Source organism: Takifugu rubripes, chromosome 7 (assembly GCF_901000725.2).
Source record: "Takifugu rubripes chromosome 7, fTakRub1.2, whole genome shotgun sequence".
NCBI lineage: Eukaryota > Metazoa > Chordata > Actinopteri > Tetraodontiformes > Tetraodontidae > Takifugu > Takifugu rubripes.
Genome location: NC_042291.1, coordinates 531,478 through 550,060, shown reverse-complemented (window position 1 = coordinate 550,060; position 18,583 = coordinate 531,478). Strand labels below are relative to the sequence as shown.

The 18,583-nt window shown below is 40.2% G+C and overlaps 1 protein-coding gene across 5 annotated transcripts; it reads left to right on the top strand.

The window, feature by feature from the left end:
* The first annotated feature begins 712 nt into the window (after positions 1–712).
* LOC101078953 (pleckstrin homology-like domain family B member 2) lies at positions 713–18,107 on the top strand. 5 transcript variants are annotated; one of them, XM_011618223.2, is made up of 16 exons: positions 713–822; positions 895–958; positions 6,906–7,058; positions 7,177–7,287; positions 7,495–7,632; positions 8,764–8,892; positions 9,899–10,075; positions 11,427–11,537; positions 13,017–13,109; positions 13,257–13,338; positions 13,713–13,878; positions 15,043–15,124; positions 15,459–15,605; positions 15,977–16,187; positions 16,446–16,531; positions 17,486–18,107. In XM_011618223.2, the coding sequence occupies exons 3-16, from the start codon at positions 6,915–6,917 to the stop codon at positions 17,618–17,620; spliced, it is 1,812 nt and encodes a 603-aa protein (XP_011616525.2). In that variant the 5' UTR covers positions 713–822; positions 895–958; positions 6,906–6,914; the 3' UTR covers positions 17,621–18,107. The 5 variants fall into 5 exon arrangements, with proteins under 5 accessions (XP_011616525.2, XP_011616526.2, XP_029694073.1 ...); XM_011618224.2 differs by having other exon boundaries at positions 757–822; positions 898–958; XM_029838213.1 differs by lacking the exons at positions 713–822; positions 895–958 and adding an exon at positions 1,011–1,078.
* Positions 18,108–18,583: the final 476 nt, after the last annotated feature.

Sequence of the window (18,583 nt, the reverse complement as noted above, 5' to 3'; positions counted from 1 at the left end):
AAAGCCTATAGGGAATAAAACGTTGATCTGCGGTGCTTGGATTTAAAAGAAACTTTTTTGTCTGTCATTTTGCTTCAAAAATGTCATCAATACTGTTCTACAGTTGTAGCAACTGCTAACACAACAGACAATGAGGTCTATAACAAATAGTTATCATTTGGGCCATTCTAAATGTTAAAGGCACAATACCTTGCCAATAATATAATAACATCCCCTTTGGAGAGAGGTGGGGTACTGGAGGGGGGGGGGGGGGGGGGGGGGGTAATGTACAGACCGAGTGGACAAGTCACCAGCTTGAACTTGTAATACATTATGGAATTTTAATCACGGATATAAGTTTTCTGTATAGCCTTTGTTAATGATTTTAACTTGTTCTATAGCCGGCATGAAGAATGTAAGTCATGGGATCACAACAATTCACTGAGCCACCACTCTATCTCATATATACAGTAAAGTTTAACAGAGCAGCTTCGTTCTCACCTTTTTCATTTTTTTAAGTCAGCAACCCTGAACATTATAAAGTTTCTTTTTATTTTTAACGTTTCTTCTTTTCACCCTCACAATGAGCGCTGCACGAGCATGAAAACGTGCTGAATTTAAACAGATTGTGATGAACGATATGGTGCATGATATGGATGATGCTATGCTGCACCCGACAGGTCCAGTCTAGTCTCCAGTTGCCACATGAACCTGGAGCTTTCGCGTTTTTCTACAGCGCAACACTTTGTAGACGCCCCCCATCCCCCGTGACGTCACTCTGCGGTCCCACCTGTTGACGCTGAGCGCGAGCTGTCAGCCTGCCTGCGCAGTACGCACGTGAAGGTAAATAACGTTCGGATATAGAAAGAAAGTTGCTTTTAAACGCTCGTATAAACATTCATTCTTTTCTTTTAGTAGAGTTTGTTGGTGCGCGGGTTTGACTGGGGTTTGAACGAGAGGACGTCGCCACGCTTTTCAGGTAAAACTTGCTCACCGCTTTAACGCGCTTCTCATTTATTGGCTCATTAGGTCGGAAGTTTACATTCAAAAAGCTCGATTTCCCAGGTCAGTGGGTAGATTCCTTCGATTAGACGCAAACGTAAGCATAACTTTTCAAAATTCATGTATTGTACATTGTAAATTGTGGTTTAATCCTTTAACCTTTTTGTAACTCCTATTGCTCCTAGAAGAACAGGTAAACTCGCCCTGTCCCTTGACAACTATCCCAGTTTACAAAATGAGCCATGTGTTTACTGTGACATAAAGCTGTTACTTTCATCTGTCCATCAACAGGACAACCGGAGGACAGGACAGTACAGAGGAGACTGTCCTGGTTTGGGACGACTTCCTGTCTGACACAGTCAGATAGTTGCCTACTCTACAAGAACTGAGACATTATTGTCACTTTATTGTTATAACCTTTGGACTCCCTTTGGGACTGCACATCTTTACCCAAACTCTCGTTATCCTATATTTTAATGAATGAATCACTATTTTTCTGTGTCCCAGTGCTTAAACAATTTACTCAGACCAAAGGAATTCCTGTCAGTGATGCCAGGAATTGAGACAGATTATTGAGAAAAGGGATTTGCAGTGAGGGGGGAGTTGGGATGTTCTGACATCAGGAACCTTAAATGCTACTACTTGTTTTCTTTTTGTATTAATAAGTGACTCACTCAGGATGCAGCTTTTTTTCCACACCCTGTCATTTCATAGTTGGAGCATTCGTTAAATGAATAAAATCGGATTGTTAACTTCATCTGAACTGACGACGCTGTTTGGTCATCAACCTATATGTTAAGAAAGTAATGTATTTATGATTATTTTTACTTTAGTTTCCAATTATCGATATATGTTTAAATTAGTTTAGCTGTTCTAGCATAGATTTAAATACAGGCTGCTATTGATCGCTGGGATGGTTGGACTTGACATTAATTATTGCAATGTTTGTTTTTTTAAAATGCTACTAGCTGATGGAGCCTATTTAAAAGAAAATTTGATTTTACAAAACTTCATAGTGGATTTCTTAGTGGTGCTAGCAGAGTCTATGTGAGTTGCTGGTTTAGGTTGCTGCAGTTGTGTCAGTGCCATTTTGTCTGGCAGGGTCGGTCACATTTCCGGACCAGCGACAGCCACAACTCCTGCTTCTTGCCTGTTCTTCAGGTTCTTTCTTCATACCTGGCAGCAAGCCAGCAGGAGTTCCAAACCGTTGTTCCATATTTGAGGCTTGTCATCCACCTAGGAGCTCAAATCACTCAATTAATGCCACTCTGCTCACGCTATTGGTCTAATTTACTGTCCCCACATCAGTTTGAAGCAGGAATTTATAATGACATTTTATTTGTCATTGCTGTCTTTATGGGAGTCATTTGAAAAACTTGATAATGTTTGTGGCTAATCTGTGATCTCTCTATGATTATTGTAATTTATTTCCTAGTAAACATTTCCATCAAGTGGGTTATTAATGTACAAAATAAGCCAAGGGTTTTCCAAAAAAAAGAATCATTAATCATAAGTTACCTATGGAGAAAGTATAAAAAAGAGCCTACTGCAAGTTATTCTGCAAAAAGCGAACATATACAGCAAGTTCAACACAGAGCATGAGTAAGTTGTATATCAGTCAATACTCCTATCAGCTGGCCAGTGCTTGAATATAAACATCTGTAAGATAGGTGGTTTTTGCGGTTTTGTGCATTCATACAGCAGTTATCATAAACTACCTAAAATTTAAAGCTCTTCAGGTAACTAAGGAGTCACCTACACAATTAGAAGTACACATGAACAAGCACTGTAACATTGTTGTTCAAATTAAAATGAAAATCACCCAGAGATAACTAAAAAAAACTTTCATTTATAGAAACAGACAGCAGATTTCATGTGAGGGTAATATTTTCAGGACACAGACATGAAACAATCAATTGGTGAACATAGACAGAGAAATGCAGAATAACAGAATATCATAAGAAGGCTTACCAGTGCTGTGCAGATGTGTGTGATTTAGATGCTAATGTGGTGATGTCAGGCATGAACACTGTTGATGCTGGGAAACACTGTTGTAAAGATGGGTCAATAACCTGAATGTGTACCGGTACATGTTCACACAAGACCAGGGATGAGGAAATGGTTTCATTAATTCTGGATTTTAGCTACTTTTATAGCAGTCTTCTTTCAGTACAACACGGTGCCTTTAACTGACTTCACAACTTTTTCGGCCACCAGAAATATTCATATATTTTATGAACTCACATGACTGTCAGGGAAAGTGGAAATTTAACTAGTTATGTTGTGTAGTTAAAAAGGTGAGCTTCAATGGTTTATGTTTGTAGATTAGCATTCTGCTGCTTTCAGGGCTAACTTCACTTTTCTGCATATCAACTGACAGTAACCCAGAAGGCAGTCATCTCATTATGTCACATTGTTTTAAGACTCTGCGCGTACTAATTCAGATTTTAATTTTTTTCTCACAGAGTGTGTTGTGTTTTCTTGTTTTGACAGGTGTTTGCATTTATATCTAAGCTACATTTGTTTTCAAAATAGTACAGCAGGTTTTATTGATTAGCATTTCTGTCATCTGGGTTTTTAGATCAGGTCTGTTTGGATTGTTGTTAGAATTAGTGGTACAGTTGTTTGGACCAAGGTGGTTTACAGTACTACTTTGAATGTGGCTTTGTTCCAGTGTTCATGCGCAGCAGGTTTTACAGTAACCATTTGCAAGGGCAGATACTGACAAGCTGCAATCAGCACTCACACCCACGCAGAGAATAACGCTGTCAGGGCCCTTTTATTCTCTTGATTCCTGTTGGAATATTGCTGTTGTCAGTGAGTTGACTTTCTTTGTGGACAGACGATGCTCTGTCCGGCTCTTCTTTGTAGCCCCTCACCAATGAAGGGTCGAGGTCATCACAGAGTTATTGTGGTAACTGGACTTTCTGGGTTTGATACGCATTTATCAAACGTTGATAGGGCATTATTCACACCGAAGAAAGTCGTGTTTTCTGTGGCCCTTGTTTTCTGTGGCTCATGTTTAAAGAATGCTATTTACAGTGTATTACCCCTCAGTTGTTTACAGATCTAGTCAATACTTGAGTCTCCAGAGCTTATTCATTGTGTGCCTTTAGTAAGCAGTGTTGGGTTTGAGGCTTTATGCATTTTATTTATAAACCAATTTTATTGACTTTCCTTAAAGTGCTATCCTCAGCAACATTTATTATATTGTTATGCTCAGATCCTTTGTCTTCAATATGGACTCCATTTCAGAATGGGGTTTTGGCATTGGTTCTTCTGGAATGGGTATTACCCTCAGGACAGCTCTTGTATGGTGTTGCCCCCCAGAGGTACATTAAGTACATTTTTAGACCTAGCTAAGGTTATCCTTTCCCACTGTTGAGATAAAATTAGATGTTTATGGCCATATAGGTGGCACGGTGGTGGTTAGCAAGAAGCTTCCCGGTTGGAATCCCGTTTGTTGCTGATTGGGAATGTTCTCCCCGTGGTTTCTCTCAGTGCTCTGACTTCCTCCTGCAGTCCAAGAACATGCATATGCATGAATGGTTCCACGTCTTTCTGGATTGACTCTGTGATCAATCAATCAATCAATCAATCAATCAATCACCTGACACCGGCCCACCAGCGTCAGATCATTTCCTATAGGAGAGGAGAGGAGAGGAGAGGAGAGGAGAGGAGAGGAGAGGAGAGGAGAGGAGAGGAGAGGAGAGGAGAGGAGAGGAGAGGAGAGGAGAGGAGAGGAGAGGAGAGGAGAGGAGAGGAGAGGAAACCATGACCCAGTGGGGTGACAGAGGCCTGTCAGGTGATCATGTTTCCGGTCCCCGGCAGCCTCGGCCTATAGCAGCATAGCTAAGATGTTAACCTAATGATTAGACGACCCCCTACGTATGATAATTTGTCTGTCTAGGATAATAACTGCAACTACAGAATTAGTGATAATAACGATGAAGTCTGGGTGTACCCGGGGCCAGCTGGGATAGGCTCCAGCCACACCCAAGGACCCCACAGGCGTAAGCTGGTTCAACATGGATGGATGTATACAAATATTTACTGAATCCTGCAACTTGTCCATTTTAGTCTTTAAAAAAGAATAATGTGCGTCTTGCGGGTAAACATGACCTCTACTAGCACAACACAGAATCAGTGATTTGACCGTCAGTGGTCAGGTCAAACTGGCTTCTGGAAGAGAAAATGTAAAGTATTCTTGAGATGTTAGTTTTACCTTTACGACATGCTAACTGATGCATTGTGTCCATAATGCATGTCCGTTATGTTATGTTAAGTTATGTTCATAAGTTCTACTGAACCTTCAACTTTCAAAGAGTAAATATCTAGATGTCTGCTTCATATAATTATCTATTGCACAAACCTGCCTTCCTGATGCTGAATTGTGTCTCTATCCAGAGGATTATCTCACTCTGCAGGGTCGCTGTCCTCCCTTAAATCAAGTCTCATTATTATTCTTTGATCTGGATGCCAAACTGAACCTTTCATTTTCCTACTCATAATATCTTGCTGTCTTATACTTTATTTATATAATTCTAATATGTTTTCATGATCTTTGAAAAACACACTTGTGGTTGTGGACCTTACTCTTAGGTATGCATTTCTGCGTGGGTGGGAGTGTTTTGGGGGAGTTCTGGTGGTGATAGCCTATCTGAATGGACTTTAGCTGCAGCTTAGATTGCAAATACTTGTTTGGATATTGCTAAGCCTAAGGGGTTGTCTATTTACATATAAGTTAACAGATTTTAGTGGAAATGATAGAAAATGATTCAGTTTTATGCATCTGATAAAAGCTATAGATGTAGCCATAAACCTTCTAATAGACCTTTTGGTTTTTGTTATTTAGAAAGCTTCACCCAAATGTCAGCATGCAGTAAATTTGTATTTGTTGACTTGGAATCGTGTTGTTTTGTCCTTTATGTGATGCTACTGGTGTCAAACGTCACAGGCATTAATAACTGACTACTGTAAAATGCAGTAAGTTGTTTTGCTTCAAGGAAAAAAAGCTTCATCATTAAGAAAAAAACTGTTAACGTGTGGCAGAATTCCTGAAAGTTATTAATATTTCTTATCAGTCACATGTTACCATATCAAATAGCTGCCTGATTTGGTCATACATTTCAATTAGATAACTGATGACAAATAAATCACCAGAATAAGGACATTCTACAATCTACTGATGACTGGTTCAACCCCCACTTTCATCTCTGCCATCCTTACATTTATCTTTTTTACGCTGCCTTCACGGCGTCCCTACAGTCTAATGAGGTCTGAATAGAAGAAGAGAGGGCGGGTGTCTAGAGAAGGGAAGATTGGGGGGGAAAGCTTGAACAATGGGAATGAGAAACACTTCCCATAGATTGGGTTTTGGTTTTGTCTGCATCTTTGTATATGCCTGTATTCCACAAAGTCGAGATCTTAGGAGTAAAGAGAATGAGATCTTATGGGCCTTTATAGCAGCATATTTGTTGGAGTGCAGTCTAAACACAAGCATATGTAAATATAGATTATTGTAACAGAGAACAAAAAATACAGTAGAAAGGCTTCAAAGCCCATACCAACTCCTTTCAACCTCCATTTTTGTTGTCATTTCTGTATTTCAATCAATTCTGCTTCACTTGAAAACCTTAAAAAAAGAAAGGCTGTATGAACTTCTCACACGCGAGCAAGAGACCCTGAAACACAACCACAAACCATCAGCCACATCCTCAATCTGCCTTTTCTTTCACTATTATTCTCCTTCCCTTTCACTATTGTTTTTGAAAATCTTGCTTTCTGTTCTCTAGAAATCTGTGGGAACTTCTGTGGTGTGAAGTTGAGCACTGTTCAGCCACGTCACCTGATCCCAGATGAGATTTTTAATGACACAGCTGATTTCGTAACCTCAATGTTGGGAACTCTCTCCTCCGTCTCAGCTTTCATAAATGCCCCAACACAACATGGAAGGCGGTGGGAGCCATTGGCAGGAGATCATGCGATTCCCATGGATCCCCAGAGTGGCAGAAGGCCAAAGTCCCTCCTCCTCAGGGGCAGAGTCAGACACAGAGGGCAGCACAGAGAGTGAAAAAGTGAGCAGTGTTATCCCATGTGATTGTGACTCATGTAGCATTATATTAGAGTAGAGTTTTAACTAAAAACATTTGACATTTGTGTGACCTGACTTGTTTGTGGTTCTCCCCCCATCAGTCTTGCATTAATAAGCATGTTCCAAGTGCAATGAGGAATATGACATCACCATCAATGCTCCAACAGAGAATCGCAGAGATTGACCAAAAGAAGGAAGAGCTCAAGATTGAGGTGAAAATTAGAAAAGCAAAAGTGAAAAAGAAACACGTGTTCGTCCGACCTTCATATAGCTTAGATGTCAGTGCCTTTATTTGCGGCCTCTAAAGTCTGCACGGTTTCTTTCTGAATACCACCAGTCATAGTGAAAGAATCCAAATTTGCCACTTGCTCACTGTCTGGTCAGTATGATTCAACTCAGCAGTGTCTTGGGTCTCTCAGCTGCAGCTGGAGATCGCTCTGCTGCAGGGTGAGTTGCAGACGGAGAAGAAGCAGCTGCTCAGACACACACAGAAGCTTCAGGCTTTACAGCAGGAGCCCAGAAAAACTGAGGAAAACAGACACAGCTCCAGACAAAAGGTAGCGTTTCCATTTTTTTATTGTTACATTCTACTTTTCATTTGTCTTAATTCTGTAAACTGCATTTTAAAACAAGTTTTAAATCAAAACCTGGACAAAGCTACAGTGGTCAGTGATTTTTGTGAAGTAGGATGTGCTATTTATTGAGATGCTATCAACAGCAGCATATTTCATGCTATCATAATGGTGAAAACGTAGACTTACATAGCTGCTTTAACATGCTCTGAGAATTAGCTCAAGTCTTCTGACACCAACAAACAACTCATACCATCAAAGACTGCTCTAGCTACCTTTTAACACTTGTAATGTACCATACCCTTTGGAAATGGTCCATACTATGGTAAATGACTGGACATTGGTATGCTGAGCATGGAGCTGATAATTTGTTTCCTCTATGACCAGTCAACTTGTTAAAAGTTCCTTAATTACTTAGTTCATTTAGTTCATGGCCACTACAATGGCTATTCAAAATAATTGTTTTCCTGTTGAATGAAATAATGGCCTCATTTTTAATTTTGAAAATCAACTGGGTTCACGTGGTTTCAGTTAAAAACAGAGTTGCCTATTCATTGAACCTAGAACTGCTTCTAAATGGAAATGCTCAACATTCGTCAGCATGCTTCTCACGGAAATGCAAGGATTGTTATATTTGCAGTGAATAAACTCTGGCTATCATGGTGCAGCCGTGACGTATCCTGAGTTCCCCAGTACCCAAAAGTAATAAGCTTTGCTTGTCACCTCTAAAAGGAAACTACATATAATCCAACTGGTGTCCACTTGCTCTGTGTCTGTAATCATAACATCTAAGTTATTTTGCTTCTGTGGAGGCTAGAATCAGGCCTGACTAGCATATATCCTGCAATTGTAAGGCATGGTCTCTGTGGTACCCAGATCAGCCCAAAATAACAACATATGTTTTTAGTAAAAAAAAAGAATTGTATCTCTGTACATCCAGAATTCCGTGGTCTTTTAATGCAAACAAACATTTGACAAGTAACTTAACTCTTAAAAATATATTTTACAGATATTTAGCACTTTATCTTGTTTTCTTCATTTAAATTCAGTGGAGTTTGGATTTTCTCAGTACAGAGGTGACACCGATTTTGCTGCATTTAATGTCTCCTGTGGAAGGAAAGAGACAGTCTAGAGGAGGAAAGACGCAGGATGGAAATGTTGAAGTGGAGGTGCGAGGAGCAAGAAAAACTGATCCCCACTCAGCCAGAGAATCAGCGAGAACAGCTAAAGCAGCAGCTGCAAAAGGTGACAAAGAAATGTGCACACGACACCTTTTCATTTAAAAAATGAAATCTATTCGATTTTAGACCACCCCTATTTATTTTTTATTTCCTTTTAGGTTGAGCAAATGAAAGTATTTATTGGTTAACAGACAGAAACAAATAGCTTTTGATAAGAACACTTATATACAAAACTGTTTAATCAGCAGAGAAACACTGTAAAGGAAGTCCTTATGAGCCAAATATATTGACTCAAACACGTGCATATTTTGGGCTGTCATCCAAGATTTAAGATTTTTGAACATTTGATTGTTCAACACCTGTTGAACACAACCTAGTGTGTCTGTGTCCCAGTGAGGAGATGTTTTTCTCTTGGGAATGCGAAAAAACAAGTTTGAAAACAGAATTAAGTGAACCCTCTTTCGCAGCAGGACAATGGTGCGTTGTTACCTTTGCTGTGGCCTGTCAGCTAAAGTTTGAATTATCCATTAGTAACAAGTCTGGCAGGAAATCCACCACAAGGGAAACGCCCCAAAACACTAAGGCAAGCTGAGGAATGCACAAGTTGAAAAAAAGCTGGGTATTTAAAAAATGAGACCAGTTTTACTTGCACTGTACCTGCTTATTACCTGAGCTTTATTTGGTTCATTTGTTTAAAGTTATAATTTTCGTATGTTAAAAGTGATTGATTCAAATGTTAAAAGATCTTATGTCATAATGAGACAGAATTTGTATGTTACAAATGAAAATAAAGACCTATTTTTTATGAGCAACATTGTATTCATGAATAACACAACATACTTTACAGCCTACTGAAAGTCCTTACGATGCAGTATATCCTCATTAAACATATGGAGATAGATACTCTTTCTTTTACCCCGTGCTGACAAGGAAAAAATACACCAGAAAACAAAGTACACCCGCATGATTCATTATTATTATTAATACTATGAATTATTATTTCAGAACTTTGAGCACAAAGTGAAACAGACAGTTTCTTATTGTAGGTAAGAGTTTTGTTACTATTGCAGGACAAGGAGGCAATGGAAACAGCGGTTCGGGCCTTCGAGGACTGGGAGTTCCGTGTTCTGGAGAAAGAGAGTGGCGTTGATGATGAAGAACAAAGCCCTCCTGACATGGAGCATAGCTCTGACGCGGAGACTGAGAAGGAACTCATATCTCAGCAGCTATTAGTTGCTGCCTCTCAGGTGAACAATAAACTTTACACACCTCAGTCTGTGTTGAAAGCTTTGTAAATGTGCATGGAGTCGGTGGGCACATGTAAATATCAGCTGCTAAGGGCTGGAGTGGAAGAAGATGGCTAAATCAAGTTTAATTAGAGTCCACGCCCCCACGGTCTGCCTGGGGGGGGGGCTTTAAAAGCGCAGAGTTTTGACTCCCTCTGTTCTTAGACTCAAATATCAGTATACAGTGATCCCTCGCTATATCGCGTTTCATCTTTCACGGCTTCGCTGCTTCACGGATTTTTTTTTGCGAGTCGTTCATTGCAGTTCTCAAATATAATCGAAGGTGGCATATCTGTTTATAAAAATCTTCTTGCTCAGAAAAAGAAAGAGCGCCAACAACTACCCATAACAATGTTCTTCAGTAGAAACAGACGCTACAGCGGAGCGGAGTCAGGACGAAGAGGCACAGCTGGGACTGTGAAATGTACAACTGTAAATTATATCGTTAAAAGCTTCTCCTGGTTGCTTTTTACTCCAACCATTCTGGAATCTTCTTTTTTTTATTCCTTCTGTTAAAATGATGCCAAAACTCACAGGCTGAGACATACACTCATGTCTGATTGTTATCACTAGTTGAAATCTGCCCCCCCCATAAAGCTGTAACTTTCAAAATCTTTTCCAGAATTCACATGACCATACAGTAAACTGCAGACAGATCAGAGGCCACTGAGAGAGAGAGAAAGAGGCTGAGAACAACATCAGAGCTGTGATGAAAAGATAAACCACATGAATGCCTTTGAAATATATTAGAATATGAGTTTCAAAATAGCAGCTTCAATGTGCTCAGACCCCCCACTGAGTGCTTGCTTTCATTTCCTGCCTGAAATGTCTCAAAAATATCATGTAAATTGCTTAAATACCTTTTGAATTGCATTTAGGTTTTAATAATGATTGTGGTACGTTTTCAGTGATTTATTCCCCCTGAAGCTCTTGACGTTTATTACACCAGATGATGTAACAGCAAACTTTTGCAGCTGGAAATATTTAAACTTGTTTACACTCATGCACATAAATTTCCTGACAGAGAGACCATCTGGTCATTGTAATTCCACTACAACCTCGGAATATAGACAGCAGATAAATGGTGAAGACACTGAATTGTTAGTATTGGTACCAATGAAAAGTGCGTGACAGATTTGACCCAAGTGCAGTGATGGTTTAAATGTTACTTAACGTTGACCACAACACTGTCACACAACAGTACTCATATATTTGTACTGGTTGAAGATTAAGTTAACACAGATAAACTATAATGGCTGCGTCTGGTCTTCTTCTGTGCACAATAAAGCTGCATACTTGTCTGCATCTTCAGGAACGAGCTCGGCAGTTGGAGAATCAGCTAATGGAGATGGAGAGAGAGAAGGAAAGGGAGCTAAATTCTTTGAGGATAGAAAAGAGAAAGCTCATCCACACGAGCAAAATGGTAAGAGGGTTTTTCTGTTACTGTTGTCTTCTACTCTTCAGGGTGATCCCGTGCTGATAATACAGTTTTATTCTTTTTACTCTAACCATGTTGAATTTATTTATAATTCAAATTTATTGCCATATTGCCATTGTTCTGTGGTGTTATTTAATGACTGGCTATATCACATCTTTATATACGGCTAGTACATAGCTAACGACTATAGTGTGCTCTGTTTTTGTTATGTTATTCCCCAGAAAAGGTGTTTTAACACTCAGCGTCATGCACTTATATAGACACTGATTTGAAAGGACTTAAAGAATTTTCAGTAGTAATCCCCCTGTTATGGTTATTTTGGCCTGAACGTGAGACAGTGCTGAATCATTGCCATCTTGTTACAGCGCCTCCAAGTGGCCGTGAAGGCTTTGTGCAGTCCAGAGGATTTTAAAAAGAGAAATGCAGGACTCAATCATTGTACAGACGCAACGCATATTTATTTTGTGGAACACTATTTTATTATTATTATTAGTGTTTTGTTCCTAATAGGGCTGATGTCATCAGATATATCTGCTGCTTGCCAGAGGAATGTGCTAATATTTTGTTTGTTGTGAGTACATGTTGCGTGATTGGGTCACTCAATAATTACCCTACACGGTTGCTTCACAGCCAGTGGTTTGAGCTTTAATCATAGTTCTGGCCGCTCCAGCTGAAATGAGCTGAAAGAGTGAGAAATATTGGCTGAAGTTGGAGGGAGGAGAGGAGCAGATGGAGGGGAGGAGTAAACAATGCGAGGGAGGGTGCTGCAGTTGTGAATGTGTGTACATGTGAGTTAGATGGGGTTGAGGCAAGCCGGGAGAAGTTTCACATCTTTCTTTGCAACGATTGGTAAGATGAAAAAAATAAAATAAACCGTTTATTTGAAATTTTGTACTGAAGGAGTGAATTTAGTGTTTTAATGTAAATCACTTGATTTTTTGAAGTTTATCTGCTCTTGGATCAAGAGGGCTGAGCAAATTGAATGAGGGCACCAGGGAGTGGCACAGCAGTAACCAGACAACATGCCCAATTGTAAACTGATACCATATGACTGCAGGAAATGTTTATTTCTGCTTCTAAAGCCTCTCGGGAATAACTATTTATCTGAAGGGTTACCACCAGAATCTGTACCCAACTTGAGTACACATTGTCTTCACTGTGACAGGCATTCTTAATTGGTCACGTGGAAACACAGCCCAAAGGAAAAGTTGTCGTTTCTTTCTTTTTAATCCTCCCCACCATGTGGGTGACTGACTCGCTTGAGTTTAGGAAGGAGGGTGTGAAGGGCTGAGGAAGAGATAATAAGAAAATACTAATTCTTTAAATCATTATGAAGAAATAGTCTGGCAGAATGTGACATATCAAAGGAGGTCATTTTGGCTAGTGTTCGTTAATCACCCATTTACCAACGCAGAAGCTGTACAGCTTCTTCAAGTGCGAGTGTGATATCCTGTCCTCCTGCAGGTACCTAAAGCCAAGAACCCATTCACTGCCATAACCGGGTCCACCCCCTGCATGATGTCACTGCCTCCCCCGTCTGTGCACAAGCCATCTGAGGTATGTTACCACGGAAACTTTTTGACTCATGTTTGTTGATGGTTAAGAAATTAAAGTCCAGTTACAGGCAAATACAGATTTTTAATCAAATTAGCCTGTAGGAATGGTTCAGAACTAAATTTCTATTTCAACCGTTTTCTTTGATAGGAACAATGCAAAAATGCTGTGAGCTTGCCCAGAAGACGGAGCTTGCATTCCAAGCTGAACGACAGGCCTCTGTCAGCACAGGGTGAGCCTTGAGGTGCCCTCTTCTTGCCTGCTTTCTATCACCCGTCTGATTAAAGCTTGACATCAACAGTAAACAACACCTGAGTGCTCATGTTGTGTGTTTACTCAGTTCACTCCCTTCTAGTCAAATCAGAGGTGTGTCAGTGGGGCTGGCAGCTTGTGGTTTGTGACGGTACAGTGCAGGGCCTACCTGAACAGACCGGATTAGCCAGACACGCACATAAACACACACCTTTATGTGTGGCTGTCTACCCAGCAATGTCTTGTCTTGTCGGGAGTTTGTCAATACAATTATATTGGGATCTGCACTCTTCCCTCACTTTTGTAGACTGTTTATTTTATTATGCTTGTTACAATGTCAGTGTCCTTTCTTAGGTTTAGTGAGGATACTTCCAAACAAACAGACACAAGAGGCCTTCACTTCCCCACGTCCGTCACACAGGCTCACAAACGGGCACAGAGGTGACCACGGGGCCCCCATCAGCAATGGCAGTAGCTCCTTTACGTCCTGTAATAGTGCGTCAAGCTCTCGTGCTCCCAGGTCAGTTAATTTACAGTTGAAGCTGATCACTTTTTGAAATTGCATTGGTGATCATTACATGGTGGTTCAGAAGAGTGGAGGGAATTAGGGCAGATGACATAGTTATTTTTATTATGATTGAAGTCTTGCCAGATTTATCTTGATACTATGGATCAAGATAAATCTGAACATACATTTCAAAATTATTTCAGTAGGTCAACAACGTCTAATGAAAGATTAAGACCTGGTATTCTCTTTCATCACTATTTTACAATAAATGCAGAACATTCCTTACAGCAATTGTTGGGAAGTGCAACACGTATGTGTAGGATAAGTAAAAAAATCACAATCATTTCCCTTAAAAACAGAACTGAGCTGTTCCATCAATAAACTAAAGATTTCTCCAAACCACAAAACGCACTTCCTTCTTACTGAAATTAGCTTACTCACGGGTTCTAGCTGAGCATTAGACAAAGATTTGACAGAAACAAGCCAGGTTTTTACAAAGGGAGGCCGTCAGGAAGGTCACCCCATGTGAGCCCAGTCCTGCTCAAAAGTTAGTTTTTCTGTGAATCGCCAATGTGCATTCGGGATTCTAACAGATGCTGTATGAATAAAGTTGAATTAAATTAAAAATGTAATTATTTGAGAACTTTTTTCAAGATGTAAATGTCAAGGGGCAGCTCCAGATGCAACAAATGCATATCCTGTTCTTACATTTGACACAAAGTGGCACCATCTCAGGATAACTGATGTTAAGGGCTTCAATCCATAAAGGAGCATGTCCTGGCTCTCCGTTAGGCACGGAAACACCCAGTCTTTGTTTCCACCATTCCTCTTCACTTAGCTCAGTCCCTAAATCTTTGTTCCAGAAACATGGTCACGTTCATCGTGCTAGCCTCCATCATCCTAGCTTCAGGTGGAGATGGACATAATCATAATTTGGACTCTGTTTGTAGTATAGTAGTGTTTAGTAGTCTCTGAGTGTGTCCACCGCCCTGATCAGTGCACTAACCATACCTCCCTCTGCTCTGTTCACTTTCTTTATATAACATCTGTTACAATTTTAAAAAATTGTCCCTAGGCACTTAGCAGTAAAAGCTACTATAAATATATATTTACCCAGCTTGTCCAAGTTCAAGTGAATAATTCCGCCTCATTAAAGTTTTTAATTTCTCATAACAGTCCAAACTTGCTTGACCTAAAAGAGATCGAGAAGAAATTAAAGGAAGCCAAAGCAGAAAGAGAGAAGCTGCTGAAGGAGAGGGTGAGTCGGCTGCCTACTATGGGAAACTGAAGCTGGTTTCTCTATTCCATCAGGACACACTGCTTTAGACATGGCTGCCTCATCACTGACACCCACTCAGCTCCTACACGACGGTGTGAGAGTCCACGCGTGGAATGTGTCTTTGCAAAGTTGTTAAGTGCCAACATTAAGTGCAGCCAAATGATTCGGTTAACATTGACTACAAAACTCTTGTTCATTTGAAACGATTCTGCTCTCCAAATCTTTATTTTATTTATATAGAAATGCAACTGAAATGCATACAGATTCATCTGGTCATGATTCACCATCATCTGGTCTACATTTCTACACCCAGGAGGAGCAACGGTGCTTGATGCTGGAGGAGAAAAGGCAAAGGGAGCTGGAGTTCCACAGACCAGAACCAGTGGAGCCAGACTTGCGACAAAGACTAGAATGCGATTCAAATGAGCAGCCACAGACAGTTTTTCCTCCAAACTCATTGGTATGTGTGCAATAAAATGCAACATCAGACAGGGACCAAATCAAACAATGCCGCAGACATGTGAATATAGTTTAGTTGAAGCCTTGGGGCGAGAACCTCCATAAGAGCTGTAGCTCTTCATCTCTGGCAGGAGTGTGAAAACCTCCAAGCATCCACATCAGTTTTTCATTCATCGTCCTAATTTATCTGCTGAGGTAGCTGCAGTTAGCTGCTACATACGACTCAGCACCTGTAAAACAATGCGTGGTTTAAACACACGTGTTCCAGACGTTTTAAAGTCTGCAATACTTGATTTTCCTCAAGTACATCTAAAACCATATTAAATATGTTGACTCATGTACCATACAGTAACTAATTTCTAATGTCTTCAGCACCACAGTCTACCTCTCTTCCTCTCCCCTGCCTTTGACCTTCGGGCACACTTGGAGTCTCTGGGTCACGGAGTGTCCAACTGCACAGACTTGCGGCTGACCCCCCGGCGCTGCGCAGGATTCCTGACCAAACGGGGCGGCAGGGTGAAGACCTGGAAGAAGAGATGGTTCCTGTTTGACATGGACCATAGACGCCTGGCGTACTACACAGGTTAGAACACTGCGCAGATGTTTTCCAAAGAATCAAAACAGCTGCATTATATAATGTGGTATCAGTAACGCTTACAGCTGCTCTCTGCCAAGTCCCCAAAATTGGATTCAGAACTGTAACTAAACTGTAAAATCTAATTACAACAAGCTGATATTTAAATCACACTTCCATTAAAACTAAGCACATGTTGCGTATAAAATGAGTTGGGAGATAAAAAGATATATTTTGTTGCTTTATTTGATTCTCGCTTTCTTGTAGACTGTGATGAGAGGAAGCTCAAGGGAGTCATCTACTTCCAGGCCATAGAAGAAGTTTACTACGATCATCTACGAACAGCCACTTCTGTGAGTTGATCTCTAGTGCAGCATTTTCAAACAAACACGATACATTTAAAACTCCATTTTATGAGCAGACTTTGTCCTTGAAGAGCATAAGAGTATGTCATATGGGCTTGCAGTCCCTTTTATGAAACAAGGATAGCAACATTCCAAATGTTGGCACTTAACTGCTGGACTAGAGTGAAAAAACAAAGTCTGATCATTTCAAGTTGAATCAAAGTGGAATCTTTCAGTTTTAAACGTTGCACAGAAAGTCAGTTTAACCCTGATCCACCGGGAGTTGGATCATCACCCATTGTTCATGTTCCACACATTTGCAAACTGTTTGCAGCATTTGATGATGGAATCCGGAGTTAATTGTGTGATTTCTCACTCATGATTACCAACAGTGACTCAGCATGTCAATGAAAACCTGCTAATGATGAATGTTGACTAATTGATGAGCTGACATAACAGGCCAGTGTACAAAAGGTGTGTTATGAGATTGTAATTAAGCAAATATCATTAATGTCTTAACCTTAAAAGGTTAGGCTAAATTCCCCTATAGTTTACAGATTTTTACTAACATAAAATAAAGTTAAAGTTGCTGATTCAAAAGTTAAATTACTGTATGTTGCTTAGATCTTTGTGTGTCATGTGACACTTGTGGCTTACAATTTATCCAGGATTGTAAATCCACTGCAGTTTATCATTTTTAATGTCTTCTTTTTGTTCGTGTTAATGCTGTTCCCAGCCATTCTCCAGTTTCACGCTTGTGGGACGCTGGGCTGTCCACAGAGCTGCATCTGTTTTTATTAACTCAGCAACGCAACAATATCCTGCTCTTCTGCTTTTCATGACATGAATAATAAAAAACTGAAAGTTTTGGGTGCAGCTAAATCTGTCTTGTCCCAAGGTTTGACACACATTGTGTACTTGCATACGTGTCTTCACATCTCATTTTCATCTGTCTCTGCTCAGTCTCCACGACCCAGCTTGACGTTCTGTGTAAAGACCTATGACCGTCTCTTCTTTTTGGTGGCTTCCAATGCGGTGTCCATGCGGATTTGGATGGACGTCATCGTCACCGCAACGGACGAGCTCAGTCGTTATTGAGCTCCTTTTGGAACCTGGAGTGAGAGACTAGGTGGGTCCTGTGGACACAGACATACAGAGCTCCAACATCAGGAGGAAACTGTTACTGGATGGTGATGATCCAGTGGTGACAAAGTCACAGCAGCGCGCACACTGAGCGTCTGTTACTGGGATCTATTATTCACTGTCTCTGAGCACCTCCTCCTGGCCATAGTGTCGCATTACAAGCCTGGTTTACATCCCACTACATGACACTACAACACAACACAATAGAGGAAGTGGATGCACCTGTTGTACAATCCAAGCCTGCAGTGAACATTTAACTGTTGAGGTTGCATTTATTTACAATGTCAAGTGATTCCATATCCTATGTGTGTCTTATTATATGTATAAATGATTTTTTTTTCACAAATTAAGTTATTTGGAGCTCAATATGGGTTTATTTTGCAGATAAATGAAGACATATACTGTTATGAATGCACTATTAAATGTTTATTCATAAGAAGTTGTTTTAGTTGTTTTTTATTGAAAGGTGTATTTTACAAACACATATTGTATTTATTTGAATTGAAATGTGAATGAGGACAAACTCATCGGAGTGGGTTCAGGTAGTTTAACGCTCAGTAATTTAATTTGTGTTTTTTTTACTGGCTGATTTGGTTGGAGGACATGCCTGAATCATACCAAATCAGGGTCATTATGAATATTCTCCAATCACCCCATGAGTTGGTATTAACTCCATGTATTTAAAAATGTGGACATGCTAATGATTAGAAGAGACTGACTGATCTCACAAATTACCCGACTTTGATGTGAAAGGGCATTCACTGAGCTTGTGCCTACCTGAGAACATTTACCGGCCATAATCATCATATTTTCTCTGACATTATCTTATGTTTACTTCCATGAGGGCAACACCTCATGCTGTCCTGATCTCACACTGGTCTTGAGGTCACCTGAAGTCTAGATTCCACAGACACCAGT